General features: G+C 45.3%; 2 protein-coding genes across 2 annotated transcripts in view; one reads left to right on the top strand and one right to left on the bottom strand.

Moving 5' to 3' along the window:
• The window catches only part of LOC309550685 (uncharacterized protein), a 903485-nt gene that overhangs the window by 298867 nt on the left and 583322 nt on the right, over positions 1 to 21296 (bottom strand). The gene's annotated exons all lie outside the window — the stretch shown is intronic.
• LOC309550007 (uncharacterized protein) overlaps positions 1 to 21296 on the top strand; it is a gene marked incomplete at its 5' end in the record, with an annotated part of 46514 nt that overhangs the window by 19241 nt on the left and 5977 nt on the right. Inside the window, one exon of the mRNA XM_082250481.1 lies at positions 2824 to 2962. Within this exon, the coding sequence (XP_082106607.1) occupies positions 2824 to 2962 (139 nt within the window). The remainder of the gene's footprint in view (positions 1 to 2823; positions 2963 to 21296) is intronic.

Below are 21296 nucleotides of genomic sequence, written 5' to 3'. Positions count from 1 at the left end.
TCTTGAATGTGTTTATTACACATGATACTTATTATATTCCACTTTTTAATTCTGATCAGAGCTTCTCCGCCAGAAGAAAGCCTCCACTGACTCCCCAAAGGGCAAAAGCTCACCTCCTTTAATTGACCCCCACTACAAGGATCAAACACACATATTAGTCAGGCACGAGGACCCAGTAGGAACTTGGGACCAAAGGCCAGGAGTTGCAATCTTCACTAGATCAGACTGTGTCTTGTATAGCTCAGAGTAATGACTCTGTGGAACCAAGAAGTCCAGCCGCTTTACTGCTTCAGATAGTCACACATCCAGGAGAAGGGTCCGGACAAAAGTCAGCAAGTTCCCCTTACTAAACATCATGATGACCCTGAAATAACCCATGAAGGGCGCCTCATCTATATGGTGAGTTCTCTTAACTGATGACCCTCCAATTGTCCTCACAGCACTGCCTCAAAGCAAACAAGTCAAAGAAAGGATGGTATTTATCATTCCTTGTCTGCAGATCTAAAACTAATTGTAGTGCCCTGCTCTAGTCCTTCGGTAGCAGCCTTAAAGTGGTTGCAAAGGCAGAAGGTTTTTCTACCTTCATGAATTCTATGCAGTAAGATAAAAAAATTATTCAGAACCCCCCCCCCCCCCCCAACACACCCTTATACGTACCTGAGCCAGATCTCGATCTGGTGTCGGTCCCAAGAGCCGAGGCTCTCTTGGCTCTCTAACTTCTCGCAGCGGGAGCTATCCGCTGCTGTCAATCACAGCCAGTAAGGTAGCAGGGGGCGGGGCCAAGCTGCACTCTGTGTGTCTTATGGGCGCAAAAAGGTGACTCAGGAGCGAGCATGCACAAGTACCCCCAGAGCAAGCAGGCTGCTATGGGGGCATTTAACTGAGGGGGGACCCAAGAAGAGGAGGATCGGGCTGCTCTGTGCAAAACATTACATAGAGCAGATAAATATAACGTGTTTCTTAAAGAAAAAAACAAGCAAATGTTTAGAATCACTTTAGGTTTTGCTGTAATAGATATTTAAGAAGACAGAAGAAAGTATGTATGTGTGGTTGTGTTGGTAACTGTTTTTTTTATACTTGTAAAGGCAGAGAAAGAGAAGGACCCAGCAGGTCTATAATGTTGGGAAAGTCCCCCTTAAAATGAGGGGGTTAGCCCACATTAATCTTCTCACCATGGGACTTTAAGGGATGTGGGGTTGTCATACATTGAAAGTTCACACATTATTGTTAAAACAACATCTTTATTATTTCTCAACACAGAAATAAAAACATAAACTGTATAAAAAAGGGGGTTACAGCCATATTGTGGGCAACACTGCCTGGCTATGTTCCATGTAGAAATAGAACTGATAAGTCCTATGCGTTTTGCTGAGCTCTAGCTGTATCACCAGCTAAGCCACCCTTTTCCTTATCACTTCCGTCCTTGCCTTGTATAAATAACACATACGTGGACACATATCTCACCCGGCGTGCAGTCATCACCAATCCTGACCATGCAACATGTGTTCAATATATCCATATATGTGTAATCCTATCCATGTTGGGCATTTGTCCTTAGAACCGATATATTTCTACATATTTGTTTTTTTTTTTTTATACATTTTTTTGTATGTATCCAATAACAATGAAGTATTATCTTATATGTAGCAAAAACGAAACAGTCCAAACTAAATGTGTTCATATGGGAGCAGTAGTTCTTAAATGTACAACCCTCCTATTACCCCCCTCACATCCACATCCTATTACTGTGTGACCAATACCATCCAAATAATTCTTTCTTTCATTTACTAAAGTTAGCCGTCTATAAGGAGATCTGTATAGATCAAATGACGGCACCAATGAGGATGGAGGAGGACCGGAGTCACATGACTGAGAAGATACTAAACCTCACCCTGGAGATCATCTACCTGCTGACCGGAGAGGTGAGGAGGATTCTGGGAGGTCACATGACATCACTCTTATCTCTATTAATAAAACACAGACCTGACCAGAGAGGTGAGGAGGATTCTGGGAGGTCACATGACATCACTCTTATCTCTATTAATAAAACACAGACCTGACTGGAGAGGTGAGGAGGATTCTGGGAGGTCACATGACATAAATCTTATCTCTATTAATAAAACAGACCTGACCAAAGAGGTGAGGAGGATTCTAACATGATATTCTTATTGGTTCCTCAAAACAGAGATTTCCTCTTTTGAAGTCAGGTGATCATATGACCATCACAGTGCCTCCATGTGACTCCCTAAAACCTGAGAGACACAACATGCAGAAGATTCTAGAAGTCACCAAGAAGATGATGGAGCTGCTGACAAGAGAGGTGAGCGGTGCTGGGAATTCTGGGACATTATCCAGTAACAGACAAGGGATGTGTCTGGATGGTGACTGTATCATTGTGTGTGTCAGGTTCCTATAAGGTGTCAGGATGTCACTGTCTATTTCTCCATGGAGGAGTGGGAGTATTTAGAAGGACACAAGGATCTCTACAAGGACATCATGATGGAGAATCAGCCGCCCCTCACATCACCGGGTAAGAGGAGACTTTATTGTAAAGGAGAGAGCAGTACGGAGGATCCACCTAGATCCCCCATCATCTGATAAACCCATAGAAACAATGTATTCAGTCAGTGTGTGTGTTTCCTACAGATGGATCCAGTAATGGGAACCCACCAGAGAGATGTCCCCGTCCTCTGTATTCCCGGGATTCCACACAGGAAGGTCACACCATCCCTCAGGTAAATGAGGAACAATCACTGATAGTATCATTAGGATATGTACATTATCTGCATTGTTACCTTTGATGTCGTTTTATTTTATATTCAGAGTGAAAACCTGAGAGATTCTAAAGTTGAGATTAAAGCAGAAGAAGAGAGGTATGTGAGGGATGATCAGCAGTCTATGGAGGAGGATGGAATAACGGGGACATTTATAGAGGAGGACACTCCTACAGAGATCAGCACAGGTGGGACATTAACATTAAATACATTCCTCCACCCATACTGCTCACTGATTGGCCCATAGTAAGGCAAAGACTGGGTGATATCAGCCTGTAATCCCCTGGTCATTTTCCTGAGCTGTGTTCCCCGTCCTGTATTCCTGTATTTCTCTCGGATAATCTTCCTTCTCTGTACTGCAGACACAATTTATGTATCTAGACTGGATTTATGGAGATTCTGGGGTTCAGCTGGAATGGAATGGAGTCAATAATCCAATGATGGTGGTCTTCAGGATCAGTCCAGCCATTATCTTGGTTGTTCTCTCCCCATGCTCACCCTCTGACCATCTGGGGGGCTCAGCCCAACTGTTATTCATGAGTGATAGAGGGGGTGGGGACATTCACCTGATAATCTCTTCCTTGCTGTCACTCCTATAAAAGACAGTTCTCGTTGTTTCCTCACTCTCTGACTAAGGTCCATGAATAAAGAAATGAACTGGTAGGAGATCAGAGGACCCATTTACTTGTTACCTTGAGGGGGGAATTGTAAGATCCTCAGAGACAAAGCTGCCTGATGTGGGTGGAGTCCTGGTTTAGGGGAACCAATCTGCTCATGTCTAGTAATAATCTTTTTATTTCTATTTTAGTAGATGGACGGGAGATGTGGAAAACCTCAGAGGATTGTCTCACTTTGTCTCTAGACTGTAAAGTAGAAGATGACATCACACAGTATATTCCAGGAGAAAACCCGGCTACCTCAAATCTCCATCCGGCACCACACAGTGTAGATGGACCATCGTATTCCTCTTATCCTGAGGAACCTCAGACTGTGAGGGACGGTGCCAGACCATCGTATTCCTCTTATCCTGAGGAACCTCAGACTATGAGGGACGGTGCCGTCCTTCCAACAGATAAGAGGTTTTCCTGTACTGAGTGCGGGAAGTGTTTCCATTTTAAATCCCAACTTAATATGCATTTAAGATCTCACACAGGTGAGAAGCCCTATTTTTGTCCTGAGTGCGGGAAATGTTTTACAAAGAAGTCCAGTGTTCATACACATCAAAGATTGCACACAGGTGAGAAGCCGTATACCTGTCCTGAGTGCGGGAAATGTTTTCCACTAAAATCACAACTTGTAAAACATTATAGGTCTCACACAGGAGAAAAGCCATATTCCTGTCCCGAGTGCCGGAAATATTTTTCAGACATTTCCCATCTTTACAGACATCAGAGATCTCACACAAAGAGAAAACTTGTATTTCTGTCCTGAGTGCGAGAAATATTTTTCAAGAAATTCCGGTCTTTATATTCATGAGAGTTTGAACACGAGTGAGAAGCTGTATTCTTGTTTTGAGTGCAGGAAATATTTTGTACACAATTCTGCAACCTGTTAAATATCGAAGGTCTCAAAAGTCATATAACTGTCCTGAGTGTTGTAATTGGTTTTCAAACAAGTACTCTCTTTATAGACATCAGAGATTGCACATAGGTGAGAAGCCATATTCTTGTTTAGAGTGTGGGAAATGTTAAAAAAAAAAAAAAATCAGCGCTTGTCACACATCAAAGTTTTCACACAGTGGAAAAAACATATTCCTGTTCTCAGTCTGGGAAATGTTTTTCATGGAAGTCCCATCTTTCCATACATCAGAGGTCACACGGGGAAGAAGCCGTATTCCTGTCCTGAGTGCTGCAAATGTTTTTCAGCAAAATCCCATCTTTACAGACATCAGAGATCTTGTTCGGGGGAAAAGCAACTTTCCTGTCCTGAGTGAGGGAATTGCTTTTCAGTGAAGAACCATCTTTACAGACGTCAGAGCTCTCACACGGGGGAGAAGCCATATTCCTGTTATGAGTGAGGGAATTGTTCCTCACTGAAGTCCTGTCTTCCTGTACATCAGGGATCCCACACAACCCTTGAGGTGTATTAGTGTCTTGAGTGCGGGAAATGTCCTCTATATGAATGTTGCGGGACATCACAGTTCTCATGTGGGGAAGAAGCACACCCTGATATACACCTCAGATATACTCCATGGCTGATCTTCATCATGTAAGAAACAGTTGATAAGGAGATCAGAGATCACCCAAGACATGGATGAAGTGTTGTACCGTGTTGGCCGTTGATAGCAGTAGAAAAATAAAAATGGAGTCATTACCTTTCATTGGCTGAGTACATTTTATGGTGTAAGATTTTACAAACACTTAGAGGTCTATGTTTAAAAAAATTAGTTGAATAAATGGGACACACTTTTGACCAGCCGTGAAAATATTGGCCGTATTTTATACAGTGATTTCCTATGATTATTAGCACCACCTGGTGGCAATGCACTATTATTATTGCATTGTAGCTACTAGATGGAGCTGATGATTATAGTAAATCACTATGTTAATTTAAATACGAATACAGAGTTTGTCACTGTTGCCCAACAATTTTTTGTAACTAGATCTCTTAGCATCCGGAAAGTATTCACACTGCTTCACTTTTCCCACATTTTGTTATGTTACAGCTTTATTCCAAAATGGATTAAATTAATTATTTTCCTCTAAATTCTACAAACAATCCCCATAATGGCAATGTGAAAGAAGTTTGTTTGAAATATTTTCAAATTTATTAAAAATAAAAAACAAAGAATCCCATGTTTTTATACATAAGTATCACAGCCTTTGCTCAATACTTTGGTGAAGCTCCTTTGGCACCAATTACAGCCTCAAGTCTTTTTGAGTATGATGCTACAAGCTTGGCACACCTATTTTTGGGCAGTTTCTCCCATTCTTCTTTGCAGGACCTCTCAAGCTTCATCAGGTTGGATTGGGAGTATCGGTGCACAGCTATTTTCAGATCTTTCCAGAGATGTTCAGTCGGGAGTCGGGTTCAAGTCTGGGGGCTGGGCCACTGAAGGACATTCACAGAGTTGTCCCGTAGCCACTCCTTTGGTATCTTGGCTGGGTGCTTAGAGTCGTTGTCCTGTTAGAAGATGAACCTTCGCCCCAGTCTGAGGACCAGAGCGCTCTGGAGCAGGTTTTCATCAAGGATGTCTCTGTACAGTATATTGCTGTATTCTTCTTTACCTCGATCCTGACTAGTCTCCCAGTTCCTGCAGCTGAAAAGCACAGCATGCTTCACTGTAGGGATGGTATTGGCCAGGTGATGAGCAGTGACTGGTTTCTTCCGGACATGACGCTTGCCATTCAGGCCAGTAGCTGAAATCGTACTGGCAAAAAAAGACAGGAAGTCCCCTCCTAGACATAACCTCTCCCCGATAGCAAGAGCTTCAGTTTTGTAGCAAGCCATAAACCCTAACGCAGAGGGGAAGGATCTCTGTGTCCCGGGATTTACTGCAAGAAATGGATGTTTACAGGTGTAGAAGGATTCCCAGCTGTTTTGCTGGATGTGGGTCCACCTGGGTTACCGCTAGCAATAACAGCACATTTAAGCATGTTCTCCAAGTGTGAGCACCGAGACAATGACCAGTCCAGTATCTTTGGGTTTTTGTATTTATTGAGAACTTGGATGGGAGAAGGGATGAGTGGGATACTCTTTTGGCTCAACTATGCACAAATTGCTAGGGACAAGTGAAAAAATGCCGATTGGCGCTGACTTGACGCTGGCTAGATGCCGGTTGACGCTGGTTTGCTGCCTGTTAACTCCAAACTGACTTTGGACCGCTCTCAGGTACAAAGAAGTCCTGTTTAAGCTCCCTTAAGCACTCCTTGCTGAGGTAGCTACTTGTATAACTGCTGCATTGCTAAACACTTCAGGGCCCACACTGGCGCCCCCTTTCACTCTTTTATCTTCAGGGCTTAGACTCTTGGCACCCACTTTCTAAGCCTCCACTACTGGTTAGCTGGCTCCCAGATCCCTCTGACCTTCTGGAGTGGCCCCGTCTCTTAGGCAGACCCCTGGGCAGTAATACTGTTTTTTCCTGGAAACTTCTGCCCAGCAGCTCCACTTGGTCCACAGCACTCTGGATCCCTCTCTGCAGCCCAGATCAACCTTCGTCCTCAAGGCCAACTGCCCAGGACACCTTCACTAGCGATGACAGGAGGAGAGACAGCCGTCACCCTCCTCCTGGGACTCTGCTTCCCACCAAAGACACTCTGTCATGTGCTCCCCTCAGACTTATACCCCACCCCAGGGTGCATTGCAGTAGGTTTCGCCCACTGACGCTGATATAAGCCCTGGTGTGGAGTGGAGGAACTTGACTGGCCTGCAGAGTGTCCTGACCTCAACCCGATAGAACACCTTTAAGATGAATTAGAGCGGAGACTGCGAGCCAAGCCTTCTCATCCACATCATTGCCTGACCTCACAAATGCGCTTCTGGAAGAATGGTCAAACATTCCCATAAACACACTCCTAAACCTTGTGGACAGCCTTCCCAGAAGAGTTGAAGCTGGTATAGCGGCAAAGGGTGGGACAACTCAATATTGAACCCTATGGACTAAGACTGGGATGCCATAAAAGTTTAAGTGCATTTAAAGGCAGGCGTCCCAATACTTTTGACAATATAGTGTATATTTTCTAAAAGCACAGGCCCTGGAGAATGGTGGTAATTGTTAATGTATTTCTTGTACAAAAATTTCCACCTAAAAAGTAACTCCACATTTGTTGAAAGAAAAATAAAATAATCCCCTCTGCTGGATGATTCATTTACATTGCAATGATTTTAACCACAATATGTATATATACATTGCGGTTTGCATGTGGTTTACTGGGATTATGGCTGAAGATATCAGCCATAACTCTGGTATCGTTTTCTTTGGGGTGGCGGCTGGATTTCTCTTGAAAGCGTTCAGAGTGGCTCTTGAGTCACTGGAACACTTTAACCACTTTACCACCAGAGGATTTTGCTGTCTTACGTCTGGGTCACTTTTTGCGTTTCGGCACTGTGCGACTTTAACTGACAATTGCGCGGTCATGCAATGCCATACCCAAACAAAATTGACGTCCTTTTTTCCCACAAACAGAGCTTTCTTTTGGTGGTATTTGATCACCTGTGCGATTTTTACTTTTTGCGCTATAAACAAAAAAATAGCGACAATTTTTAAAAAATAACAATATTTTTCACATTTTTTTATATGTAATTCCCCCCCAAAAAAATGTAAAAATCAAAAATTTTTATCATTTTAGGCCAATTTGTTTTCTGCTACATATTTTTGGTAAAAAAAAATCGCAATAAGCGTATTTTGATTGGTTTGTGCAAAAGTTATTACGTTTACTAACTAAGGGAAAGATTTCGGTCATTTTTGGTGTTTTTTTTTTTTTAACGAGTAATGGCGGTGATCTGCGATTTTTTTTTTTGCAGGACTGCGACATTGCGGCGGACAGATCGCACCCTTGACTGACACTTTTGGGGCTACCAGTGACATTACTACAGTAATCAGTGCTATACATATGCATTGTTTCTGTAAAAATGACACTGGCAGGGAAGAAGTTAGTGATCACCGCCGCTCCTCCCCTGGCCCGACTCCCACTGTGACTGAATACAGCGGGAGCGAGCCTCCGGCGGCGCGCGCGCGCCGCCGAGAGAGGGGAGTGTCTGGCGACGTAGGTCTACGTCGCCAGACGATAACGAACCACTTTGCCGCAGTAGAGCCTCAGTGAGCAGCGGTAAAGTGGTTAAGGAGCGGTGGAAGGCGAAGTCAACTCCCCGGCCGCCCTCTAACATTTCTCCAGCTTACCATTTGTGTAAATTCCCCAAAGAAATTATCAAACAGTGTGGCCCGCTGCTCCCATGGTGAGTAGAGTAGATACTCTTTGATCCCATTTATGGCCTTGGATGACCGGAGCAACGTCAGTTCCAAGCCAGGCTGGAAGTAAATAACTGTTTTTTTTTCCTGCTAGAGGGCTGCGCTGACTTTGAACTTGATAAAACACAGTGGACCAAAACCAGCAGATGACATGGCTCCCCAAATCATCACTGACTGTGGAAACTTCACACTGGACCTCATGCAACATGGATTCTGTGCCTCTCCACTCTTCCTCCAGATCATGTGACCTTGATTTCCAAATGAAATTTGCCACAGTCCGTGATGATTTACCATGTTAGCAGGATCAGCCCCAATGACTGTCAGCCCTGTGCCCCCACCCCATTCTCCATCAAGTGCAGTGTCAGGATACTGATCACTGCAACCTCTGATACATTGCCCACAAAACTGCAATGTCAGCAAGATCAGACCTTATATCTGCAATGTCAGCAACATCAGTCCTTGTCCCTGATTGCTAGCTAGGAGCTCTTTTTCCCGTAGTCGTCACTAGGTACCTGTAAAATTAGTGTGCAAAATGTCCAAAAAAAAGGTACACTAGTGAAGAGGCCTACAGTATTCTGAGCATGACAGATGAGTGATGAGGAAGCCACACTGTCAGAACTAGGCTCAGAATACAAACCTGTGGAGAACAGCAGCACTCTTAAAGGGAGCTCGAAGGATGATGAAGAGGTCCCTGCTAAAACCAGGCGTACCCAACCCCATGCTGCTGAAGTGCTACAAACACATCATTATACTCAGATACAGCAGGACGCAAGTACTAGTGCTGCACTACTTTTTGGTGATCTGGCAAGCACCAGCGACCTAGTACATCCTGGTCTTTTAGACACCAGCACTGCAGTATTTTATGGTAGTGAGCACCAGCAGTGCAGTACAAGCTGGTGAGGTGGTTAACGCTAGTAGTGTAATACAACCGCAGCCACCAAGAATTTGAGCACAGGCTCATAAAGCCCATAGTAGCCTTCCAGAGGTGCTTACTAATTTGCTGCCCCCAAGTTTCAGCAGTCTCCGTTATCCCCCCATTCACAGCCCAGGGTGGGGCTCATGTGGAAACAGCCAACCTAACAACACCCCTTGAATTTTTTAGCTGTTTTCCACTGAAGGCCTCTATAATTTGATTGTGAACCAAAGTAATGTTTATGCCCAACAGTACATCGCCCCCCAACCCGAATTCATACCTTGCTAGGCCATTCGAGTAGAAACCTGTCAGTTTCTGAATTTAACTTTTTTGGGGCCTAACCCATAACATGGACATTACGAATGAGAATTAATTGCAGTCAAATTGGTCCACAGAACCCGATTTATCATATGCCCGTGTTCTCTGCTTCTATGGCTAGGAAAATGTGTTTTATACATTGCAGTGACAATACCCTCTGTTATCCTCAAGGTGACCCTGACTATGATCGGCTCAACAAAATTTAGTCCCTCAAATATTACCTGTCCCAGAAATTTGCAGATGTGTATACGCCCCAGCAAAACATTTGCATAGACATGTTCCTTGTACATTTTAGTGGCAGGCTTGCAATCAAGTAGTATCTCCCCAGAGTGCCAAATTTGGGGTCAAACTTTAAGCTTTGTGAGAGGGCAATACTATAGAATACTACTATAGACTACTTTAGAATTTATGAGGGAAAAAACAGTCAAGTTCACCCCCCAGATGCCAAGACTACATGGGGAGCAGTGGTAAGATAGTGTGGGACGTGTTGTCAGTCACTCTTGTTCCATATGGGGTATCATTTGTACATGGAGAACTTATATGCAAGGGTACCACTTTTTATACATTTGTTCTTTGAAAAAATTGGCTGCTGTGGCACCATGTGACTTAATTGCAGGGGCTTCCCCCAACCGCTTGTTAACCCCCAAAAGGGTGTTGTGGAATGAAAAACTACTCGCACTGAAGTGGAAGGACAAACGTGATATAGTCATCCTGTCTTCTATTCATGCAGATATGACGGTTCAAATTCACATGGTGTCTGGTGTCGTTGAAATCCTCGTGTGTCCACGAATAATATGGGAGAAGTAAACTTCAATGACCAAATGATGAAGCCATATTTATCTGCCTGCAGAGCTATACACTGACGCAAAAAAAAAGTATCTATACTGTATATTTATTTCATATGGCTCTGTACAATGCTTTTGCTCTTTACAAAGCTACTGGAAGAACTGGATCCTTCCTAAAATTTCAGGAGGCAATAACCTCAGTCCTTTCGTATCCAGAAGGCGCTGTGGCCCAACACCTAAATCCAGCTGCAGGAGAGGCATTTTCCAGATGTCCGTCCTCCAACCTGCCCCAACACAAAGGTCACCCCAAGAAAAGATGTTGTGTCTGTGATAAATGTGCAATAAGATGAGACACCCATTTTTCCTGTCCTGACCAGCCTGGCCTCTGCCTCAAGGACTGCTTCTGTTGTTACCACACACTAGTGGAGTATTAGTCTAGGACAAACCATTCTCGCCCATTGAATTGTAGTAAAATCACGCAAACAGAACCGCGGGACGCCTGTCATCCAAAAAAGGTTCTGCGATTTTACCGCAGTTCGTCAGGCGACAATCAGGGCAATATCGCGCGATTTAAGTGCCTATAAAAATAACAAAGCTTGCAAGGGCGTCCCGCGATTTGCACTGATTTAGATTAGCGGGCAGAATCGTGGCGATTCCGCCAGTGATCTGGAACGCCATAGTGTGAACGGAGCCTGAAAATGTTAGGCAGTCAGGAAACTGTCTATCACATTTTAGAGAACCAAAAATCAAAGGCTGTTTTGAAAAGTCGTTACAAAAAAAAGTTGTTTTTGGGAGTTAATGTTATATTGTTACTGTGTGTTATTGTTAACTATTGTTGTTTGCTTTGCAGGAAAGCCAATCAGCTGCAGCACTGATCTGTGTATTCTGATGGCAGCACTGTGCTGCTCTCAGAATACATATGTCAGTACCTGCAGCACTGCAGGAGGAGTTTTCGCTATCCACAGTTAAAAAAATGGAACGTGTATACCCAGCATTAGGAGCGTGGGGAGGTCAGCAGGCGGTAGCTTCCATGCTTCGGCATATACTGTTTTCACTTTTTTTTCTGGCAGAGATTTCTTCATTCACATCCCACCAGAGGTAGTTGATCCTGAGAATATCCGATTGCCTCCCAGGGGATCAAGAAGGAATCGTTTTTCCGCCAATGGAGTGAATTGGATCATGCTTTATTGTTTTGTTTTTTTGCCTTCCTCCAGATCAGCTATGGGTATAGGATTGTGTATATGGGGTGTTTCAATATTTTTTTCTTATTGGTTCAACTATATGGACTAGTGTCTTTTTTGAACCTCACTAACTATTTAACACCAATCGATTTGAAGGAAGGAATTAGTTCTTTTTTTTAATATGCCCAGTATTAGGAGCATGGAGTGGTCAGGGAGCAGTAGCTCATATACTTTTTTCACTTTCTCTGGTAGAGAGTTACCTCTTACATGTATGCCCAACGTCAGGAGTGTGACAGAAACCTCTAATTCTGGCCATACACGTAATGATTGTAGAGGCCCTAAAATGCCAGGACAGTTCAAACACCTCCCAAATTTTTTGGAAAGTAGACAACTTAAGGGATTTGCTAAGAGGCATGTTAAGTCCATGGAAGATTGTTTTTTTTTACAAGTTTTTTAACATAAAATTGTCAATTTAATGAGATATTTCTCCTCAAACATGCCATGGGTAAATGTAAAATCACATCCCAAAACACATTCTGCTACTTTTCCTGAGTATGGGGATACCACATGTTTGATACGTTTTGGCAGCCTTGCCACGTACAGGGGCCCAAAACCCAATGACCATCTTCCGGCTTTCAAAGGGCATAACTTGCACATTTGATTTCCTGACTACCTAGTACATTTTCGGAGGCTCTAAATTGTCAGGACAAACACCCCCCAAATTACCCCTTTTTGGAAAGAAGACACCCTAAGGTATATGCTGAGAGGCAATGTAGAGTCTTTGGAAGATCTTACAGCATATAGACTAGGGATCGACCGATTATCGGCAAAGCCGATATATTGGGGGCCGATATGCACTTTCCCCGATATATCAGAATCGACCACCAAGGTGACCGATATTGCCGATATTTCAGAAAGTGCTTGTACCGTAGGGATGCTTGCAGCTAGAGGCATCACCCCGGTACTGGCATCCATAGCCGACGGTCGGCTGTCTTGTAATGACAACCGATGCGGCTGAGAAACAAGGAGCGGGAGTGGACGTCCCCACCCTCCCGTTGCCTTCCGCGGCTCGCCCAGGTCTCCCGTCCCACCGGGAGACTTGAACCAGTTTCCCCAGGCACTCAAATAAAGTAGTGTAAATTACACATGGTGGAGGGAGCATGGGAGGAGCTGGAGTGTAGAAGACTGGAGGGGCGTAATTCAGTTCAGCTGGTGAGGAGGAGCTGGTTTGCAGACAGCTAGAGAGGCGGAGTTCCGATCAGAGCCGAGTGCCTGGTTTCCGCACAACACCGGGCAACCAGCCCTCACGGCCGCTGTCCTCGGCAGGACACCACTTAACACCTGATCAGCTCTGATCGGGTCTCCATGTAAAAACCCGGAAGTGATGTCATGAATCAAATGGCTGTTTTGAATGCTTTTAAGTGCAGAGGAGGGGTTTTAGACCCCCAGATCCCTTCACAACAGTACATGTCAAGTGCTAAAAATAAAAAAAATTAACATTTTTAAATGTACGAAAATATCGGCAAATATGGGCCGATACCGATATTCAATGGCCAAAATATCAGTATTAGCAACGAAAATTCTATATCGGTCTATCACTAATACAGACCCTTCCAGAGTTCTCCCACAATACATAACAGACCAGAAGGGGTCTGCTATCTATTCTGGAGGACCCTTGGGGTCTGTTTGCCATTTTGTCTTTAAAAAAAGAAGTCGGGAGGGAAAAGGAGGATTGGGGTTGCTCTGTGCAAAACCATTGCATAGAAAAGGTAAGTATAACATGTTTGTTATTTTAATTAAAAAAAAAATGAAGTTTTATTGTTACTTTAATGTAATTGTCAGTGCGAAAAAAAATCACTGCTCTAGGCCACACTGAATTTTTAAAAATATTTTATTCTTTTTCTTATATTTTTTCCCCAGGGCAGTGACCACCCCCGTGCCTCTTTTTGACACCCCCTTGCCTATTAGCCCAGAAAATTGGCTTTTGTAATTTGACAGATTCCACTCCCATTGATTTCAAAGGGGTTTTCGGGTTCCGCGTCAAACCAAACCCAGGACAGTTCAGCTCATCACGAGTTACTGTTAGAGTTCCAATATCTCCCCTGTGTTCTTCAGACAGATATACATTTCCTGATGCCTTATGTTGTACAGATTACTCATGTTCCCCGATACAAGCTCATACATTATACTTGTTCAACTTTACAACCAGGAAGGGAATGGACTTATTATGTATGTGGCCTGGTAGGGTTCAGGAGGGGGCATGCTCACTCCCCACCCTCCAACCTTTCTTGTACAGCCAAGCTGTCTGCTCAGATGAGGGTCTGGTATAGATTTTGGGGGTACCTCACTCTTTTTTCCTTGCGTTTTTTTTTTTCTTTTGCATAGGGTTCCCTCCTAAACATCCATAACAGACCAGACCTGAAGGGCATTTTTTTAACATTCATCTGTAAGCGCCAGTTAATAACTGAATGGGCTGAGGGGGAGTCTTCACCAGGTATTAGGGTGCTTGCAGCCACTGACTCCCTATCAACCAGCTTGAGCAAGAAGCTGCGGAAGTAATACTGCAACTGGAGTTTCAACTTTGTTGCATACCAATTTAGTTCAGCCATGCACTGACCCCCAAACAAGCCAAATTCTGTACAAGCATGGATTCAGTCTAAATCTGGAGCTCATTCCAAGTGGTCTGTTTTTTGCTCCCTTATTGGTGACTAGAGATAGGCTCGGGCGTGTTCGAGTTCCCACCTGCCCAATCCCACCAGGAAGCCGACACTGCACTTTGCTAATCACAGGCAGTGAGACATTTCTCGATCTGTGCTGCTGCGGATCGGGAAATGTCTCACTGTCTCTGATTAGCGGAGTGCAGTGTCGGCTTCTTGGCGAGATCGGGCACGTGGGAACTCGAATATGCCCGAGTCTATCTCTATTGGTGACCAATGGGAGAAAGATCTTCTTATATCAGTTGGAGAAGGAGGCCATTATTAAATCGTCATGAATTTGTTGGTACTGAGAGACAAACATTGTTCATTGCTCAAGGAACCTCTAGAAACTTTGGAGGAACCCTGGCTGAGAAAGACTGGACAAGGCAGTAATATATTTCTATTCCCCTTGGTGGGAGTGGAGATGACCCATTTATAAGGATATACAACAGACAAGCACACCTGTGTTCACACTATGGGATTGATTTACTAAAACTGGAGAATGCAAAAACGGGTGCAGCTGTGCGTGGTAGCCAATCATCTTCTAACTTCAGCTTGTTCAGTTAAAGCGTTTGTTACCCAAGCATTTCATATTTCTGATATGTGGCTGCTGTACCAAGTACTTGCATTAGAAAGTCTCCTGCTCTCTTTGTATTGTTTTATTTGTGTGAAATGCATGGTGTTCCTGCCAGTCCTTCTGCTTTCCTATTAAAACTGACCACACTAAGAAGGAGAGCACAGCGTGGTCAGTTTCCTAGCTATGCTGGGAACCCAATGTACTCTCCTCCAATGATCAGACTTGTCCTGACATGCCCCCGTTGCACAGCGTGTACTGTTGCTTTTCTTCCCCCTAGCTCTTATGCAGCTAAGAACAGTGGGAATGTGATCAAATTGAATTTTTTAATTAAAAAAAAAAAGTGGAAAAATGTATTTATAATGTTTTTTTTATATCTATACAAAAATGTTTTGCCTTCCATTTCTACTTTAAACTGAATGGATTGTTTTACAAGGTGATCATTTATAGATGCTTTAACATAAAAAACTGGAAGCTGATTGGTTTCTATGCGGAGTTGCACAAGATTTTTCACTCTCTAGATCAGGTGTCTTCAAACTATGGCCCTCCAGTTGTTCAGGAACTACAATTCCCATCATGCCTAATCATGTCTGTGCATGTCAGAGTTTTACAATGCCTCATAGGACGTGTAGTTCCGCAACAGCTGGAAGGTCGTAGTTTGAGGATCCCTGATCTAGATTAAAGCAGAGTTCCACCTCCCCCTCCACCCCCTCCAAAAATTAAAAGTCAGCAGCTACACATACTGTAGCTGCTGACTGTTAATATTGGGACACTTACCTGTCTGGTAGTCCAGCCATCTTGGCACCGCAGCCATCGGCTGTCGGGTGCTGCCACCGCCATTGCCAGTAAGGGAACCCGGCAGTGAAGCCTTGCGGCTTCAAGGGCGGGTCCCTACTGCGCATGCGCAAAGCGCGGTCCTATTGGCTCGGCAGCGGGGGGGAGGAGGAGGGGGTCAAGCCTCCGAGGGACGGCGCCGTGGCGCTGTATCCCGGAAGTGGGGAAGGGTACCTGTCAAAAACAGGTACCCCCCAGAAAGGTGCCAAATGTGGCACCGGAGGGGGGGGGAAGCAAAAGAGCTGAAGTTCCCCTTTTGGGTGGAACTCCGCTTTAAAGCGGTTGTAAACCCAAAAATCGCAAACAAAAAAAAAAAAAAACCTGCAAGACAAAGGCATAATGAGCTAGTATGCATCGCATACTAGCTCATTATGTATTACTTACCTTAGAACGAACCCCCGACACGGACCCTCGGACATCGCTGCGGGCGCTGCCATGATCCCTCGTCGTCTCCTCCGGGTTCAGCGGCTCCGGCACTGTGATTGGCCGGAGCCGCGCCGACGTCACTCCCGCGCATGCGCGCGGGAGTGATTTTCCGGCAAGCTCCTGTCAAGAAAAACTGAAGGTCCCCCCGGACCTTCAGAGCGCATGCCCCGCTTGCGCGAGCAGCTGCATGCACTGCAAATATCTCCTAAACCGTGCAGATTTAGGAGATATTAATTGTACCTACAGGTAAGCCTTATTATAGGCTTACCTGTAGGTAAAAGTTTTAAAAAGCAGGATACTACCGCTTTAAGTAAATCAACACTACAAGATGTTTCTCAAAACTGCAGTTCCTCTGAGCTCCACAAGGTGGTGATCTCACTTCTACCCAGACAGGAAGTCTCTATGGAATACAGACAGGAAGTGATGTCACATACAGACAGGACGTTCCATATAGTACGTCTTAGAGAAGAAATTGCTGAAACTGGCAGCAGAGGAGGTAAAAAGATTTTATTTTACGTTATTATTATTATACAAGATTGATATAGGTCCAGCAGTTTGCGCAGCGCTTTACAACATGAGGGCAGACAGTACAGTTACAATACAATTCAGTACAGGAGGAATCAGAGGGCCCTGTTCATTAGAGCTTCCAATCTAGAATGAAGGGTGATCTAAAAGGTAATAACTGTAGGGGATGAGCTTAGTACAGTTGTTAGGTAGTGGCAGCATAGGCTTCTATGAATAGACGTATTTTTGAGACTGTCTAAAAGTGGGCACAGTAGGAAATAGTCAGGTAGATTGAGGTAGGGAGTTCCATAGGATGGGAGAGGCTCAGGAGAAGTCCTGGAGGCGAGCATGGGAGGAGGTGACAAAGGGTAGGAGGTCTTATGAGGAAAGAAGAGGACTATTTGGTTGGTATTGTGAGACTAGGTTAGTGATGTAGCTGGGGGGCAGAGTTGTGGATGGCTTTGTAAGTATTGTATTTTGAATTTAATTTGTTGGGTGAGTGGAAGCCAATGGAGGTATTGGCAGAGAGGGGTGGAGGGGCATTGAATGGAGACCACTGAAAGGATTGGCAGAGAGGGGTGGGGAGCACTGAATGGAGGCCACTGAAGGGATTGGCAGACAGGGCGGGGGGCACTGAATGGAGACCACTGGAGGGAATGGAAGAGAGGAGTTGTAGACACTGAACGGTTGGTAAGGTGGAGGAGTCTGGCAGCAGCATTCATGATGGACTGAAGGGGGGATAGCCTATGTAAATGTTATCCAGTGAGGAAGGAGCTGCAGTAGTCTAGTGGCACTTTTCCACTGCAAGTACCGGCTAGTACCGGCTCGGCTCTACTCGGCCCTGCTTGGCCCGGTTTTCTTTTCCACTGCGGTACCGCATGGTATAGTGTCGGAACGGTTCGGTACGGTACGGTATAGGTTTGCTTTTCCACTAAAGTAGTACTAAAGTTAAGTGGGTGGGATAACAATGGGGTGGGTGTGATTCTCTGACCAATCAGTGGCTAGTAGTGACTGTATGCAAAGGATTGTGGGATATGGTACCAGTTTGGTACCTGTTGGAACCACAATCGAGTAGGTACTGTTTTTTCAGAGCCGTACCGTACCGTACCGTTCGGTTCCATGCAGTGGAAAAGCAAACCTATACCGTACCGTACCGAACCGTTCCGACCCTATACCATGCGGTACCGCAGTGGAAAAGCACAAAAGCGTGCCGAGCCGGTACGGTTCTATGCAGTGGAAAAGCGCCAAAAGTGACCGATAATCAGGGAGTGAACTAGGAGCTTTATGGTGTCATTGGTTGGGAAGGGGCGTATTTTGGAGATGTTGCGGAGGTTGAGGCGGCAAGCTTTAGAAAGTGATTGGATGTGGGGCCAAAAGGAGAGTTCAGAGTCCAGGTTAAAGTGGAGTTCCACCCTATTTTTATACTTACCTCCATCTTCTCGCTCCGGGTCACCTGAAAAAGAAATGGATAATCGCATATTTTTTTTTTTTTTTTACTTACCTCTTAGCGAAGAAAAAATACTTACCTTACTTCCTTCTTCCTCCTTCCTCGGCCGCGGCCCGTCGTCACTTCCTGGCTCTGCAATGATTCCTGGGAGCTGAACGTCATAGCTCCCAGGAATCATTGCGCCTGCACCGGCCCCGACGTCAGTTCCGGGTCAGAAGCTGTAGAGGGATGACGCGCGCGACCCGGAAGTGACGTCGGGGCCGGCGCAGAGCATCGTGGGACCAAAGAAGGCGGAAGAAGACGCCGAAGGGGATCTCGCTGGCTTCAAGCTGCCCACATCTGAGATGGCAGCGCTGGACAAGACGTTTGCAAGGTAAGTATTTGTCCTAACAGGTAAGTGCAACCCGGGACAGATCAGAGGCTAGCCATTGTGGAATGTACTAGCCCTGACTGTCCCGGGGGTATTAAAAAAAAAAAAAAAAAATCCAGGGTGGAACTCCGCTTTAACACCTAGCATGCAGGGATGGGTTGATGGTTGTGCCATTGATCTTGAAAGAGAAGTCGGGAAAGGGCACATGGGGGGGGGGGGGCGAAATATTATGAGCTCAGTTTTGGTATCTGCACAGCAGAATTCTCCTCATGAATTGTATCAATCTAATGTTTGAAGTGATTGGCGATCTCCTGGGCAGTAAGTCAGTGAGTGGAGGACGAAGTAGAGAGTAATGCCCCGTACACACGCAGCTATTGTCAGCCGAACGATCGGCCGTCTTTTGTCCGGTGCTGTCCTGTCGGCTGAAAAGTGCTAAAGACTTTGGCAGACCGAATTTTGTCGGCCAACAACAGCCGACTGCAGAAGTGATGTCATGTGATGGTTAACTTTCCGTGTGTTTTTTCTTTTCTGAGCATGCCCAGTCTTGCTAATCTGCTGTTTGTCGGCCGAATTCTGTATTGACTGGCGAACAATCGGCCATTCTGGTGACGGCCAACAAAAATTTTAAAGTCTGCATGCCAGATTCTGTTCGGCTGAAAATTCGCTGTCGGTTGTCGGAAGCATCATACTAACAAGCCGACAATCGGCCGATCGTTTGGCGGCCGAATATTTACGGCCGACAATCGCTACGTGTGTACTGGCCTTTAAAGGTAGAGAAGAGTTGATGGGGACTGGATGAGAAGGTGTTAATGAGAGTGATAAAATAGGTCTGCTTGGCACATTGGAGGCAAGAATTATATTTTTGAAGGGCAGATTTTTTTTTTTTTCAAATATTTTATTTAGAAGGAATAACAGTGGAGAAGAAAACAGTAGTGCACATATGTCAATAAAGTACAACAAGCACAATAAGGAAATGTGAACTGAACAACAATTTAAACCACCAGGTCAGCATACTGTTGAGTGCCCAGTAAGATCATGCGGCCCACCCCTGCTACCAGGGGAAGGTCCACCATATCTGTCTGAGATAGAGAACAATAAGGCACTGTGCCGAACAGAAAGAAAATTTGTGCATGAGAAGTGATCCTTCTCGGCTGTCACTCCCTGATTTTTGTAAGAGGTGTACAGAAAGAAGTAATAAGGATGGGTAGTGAGCCGAGCAGAACCAAAGAATGTAGAGAGAGAGAGTATAGGGCGAGAGAAACGAACGGTGAGAAGGGCAAGGGATGGGTGACCTCCCTTTGTCAGATAATACAAAGACATTCCAGTAACCCCAGATCCTCTCCTAGCGTTCCCTGCGATGCTGCCTTGTGAGGGTGAGGTCTTCCATGCGGTTAATGTCTTCCATCCTGTGCATGCAGTCTTTAATCGTCGGTGCCCTGGATGATTTCCACAGCGTCGGGATGCAGGATTTTTCCACACACAGCACATGAGGGATAATTGATTTTTTGCATTTAGATATCGGCATGGTAGACACTTGCAAGAGGAAAAATTCGGGGGTGTCCGGGATTTCTCAATCCGAGAGCTCCCCCAGAAGAGCCCTAACATCCTTCCAAAAGGGCTGAAGGCGGGGGCAGGACCAGAAGATGTGGAGCATTGTGCCCACTTCCCCTTGGCATCTCCAGCAGAGGTCCGTCGCGTCTGGGAAAAGCTTATGTAGAAGAGAGGGAACTCGATACCACTGAGTGAGGATCTTGTAGTTCAGTTCCTGTAGTTTCGTGCAAGTCTGCATTTTAAGAGCCAAAGTATATATTTTCAATCGTTGCACCGGGGTGAGAGTCAGCCGGAGATCCCTTTCCCATTTGCCCAGGCTGGGCAGCATGAAATCCTACGCTGGGGCGATCAACAGGCCATAGGATTTAGACAACGTGCCCGGAAGGTTTCCACTCCCCACACAATATTCCTCATAAGGGGTATGATCCCACGCAAACAACGAAGACGCTGGCAGAGAATGAAGAAAATGATGGATTTGGGCTGCATGCCAGAATCCCAATTAAAAGGGGCCACCCCCTGCCGTCAATTCCACCATTGTCGGCCAACGGGACCCCTGAAGAAAGTGAGAGGCCTGAGAAATACCCCGGGCTTCTAATCCACGGAACGCCAGGTCTTTCATGCCAGGAGTAAACTCCGGGTTTCCCAAGATCGGGTATAACTGAGACGTCCGTGTGGAGATGGAGGGGTGGGGCAAGAGTCGACAGACAGTCGCTATCGTCACCCCAATCGTGGGGTGTGCACGGATATGGTGAGGGAGGTCCCCCACAACCCACGGTGCCCCCCCCCCAGGGAGGCAGGAGTTTGCCCTCTTTCAATCTGTACCTAGAGCTTACCTGGTGAATGCCGCCGCCAATCTAGTAGCCAGCCCAGGGGGACAGCTTGGTGGTATTTCGCGACATCCGGAAGGGCCAGACCCCCAAATTGTTTCGGCAACGTCAGTTGGGCACAAGAGAGCCTTGGTCTCCCATGTGCCCAAATAAACTTCAGGAAAACACCATGGGTTTGGGCAAAAAAA

Source organism: Pelophylax lessonae, assembly GCF_965119305.1.
Source record: "Pelophylax lessonae genome assembly, chromosome: 3".
Classification (NCBI taxonomy): Eukaryota; Metazoa; Chordata; class Amphibia; order Anura; family Ranidae; genus Pelophylax; species Pelophylax lessonae.
Note: the sequence above shows the minus strand (reverse complement) of the source record. Positions and strands in the feature narration are given on the sequence as shown.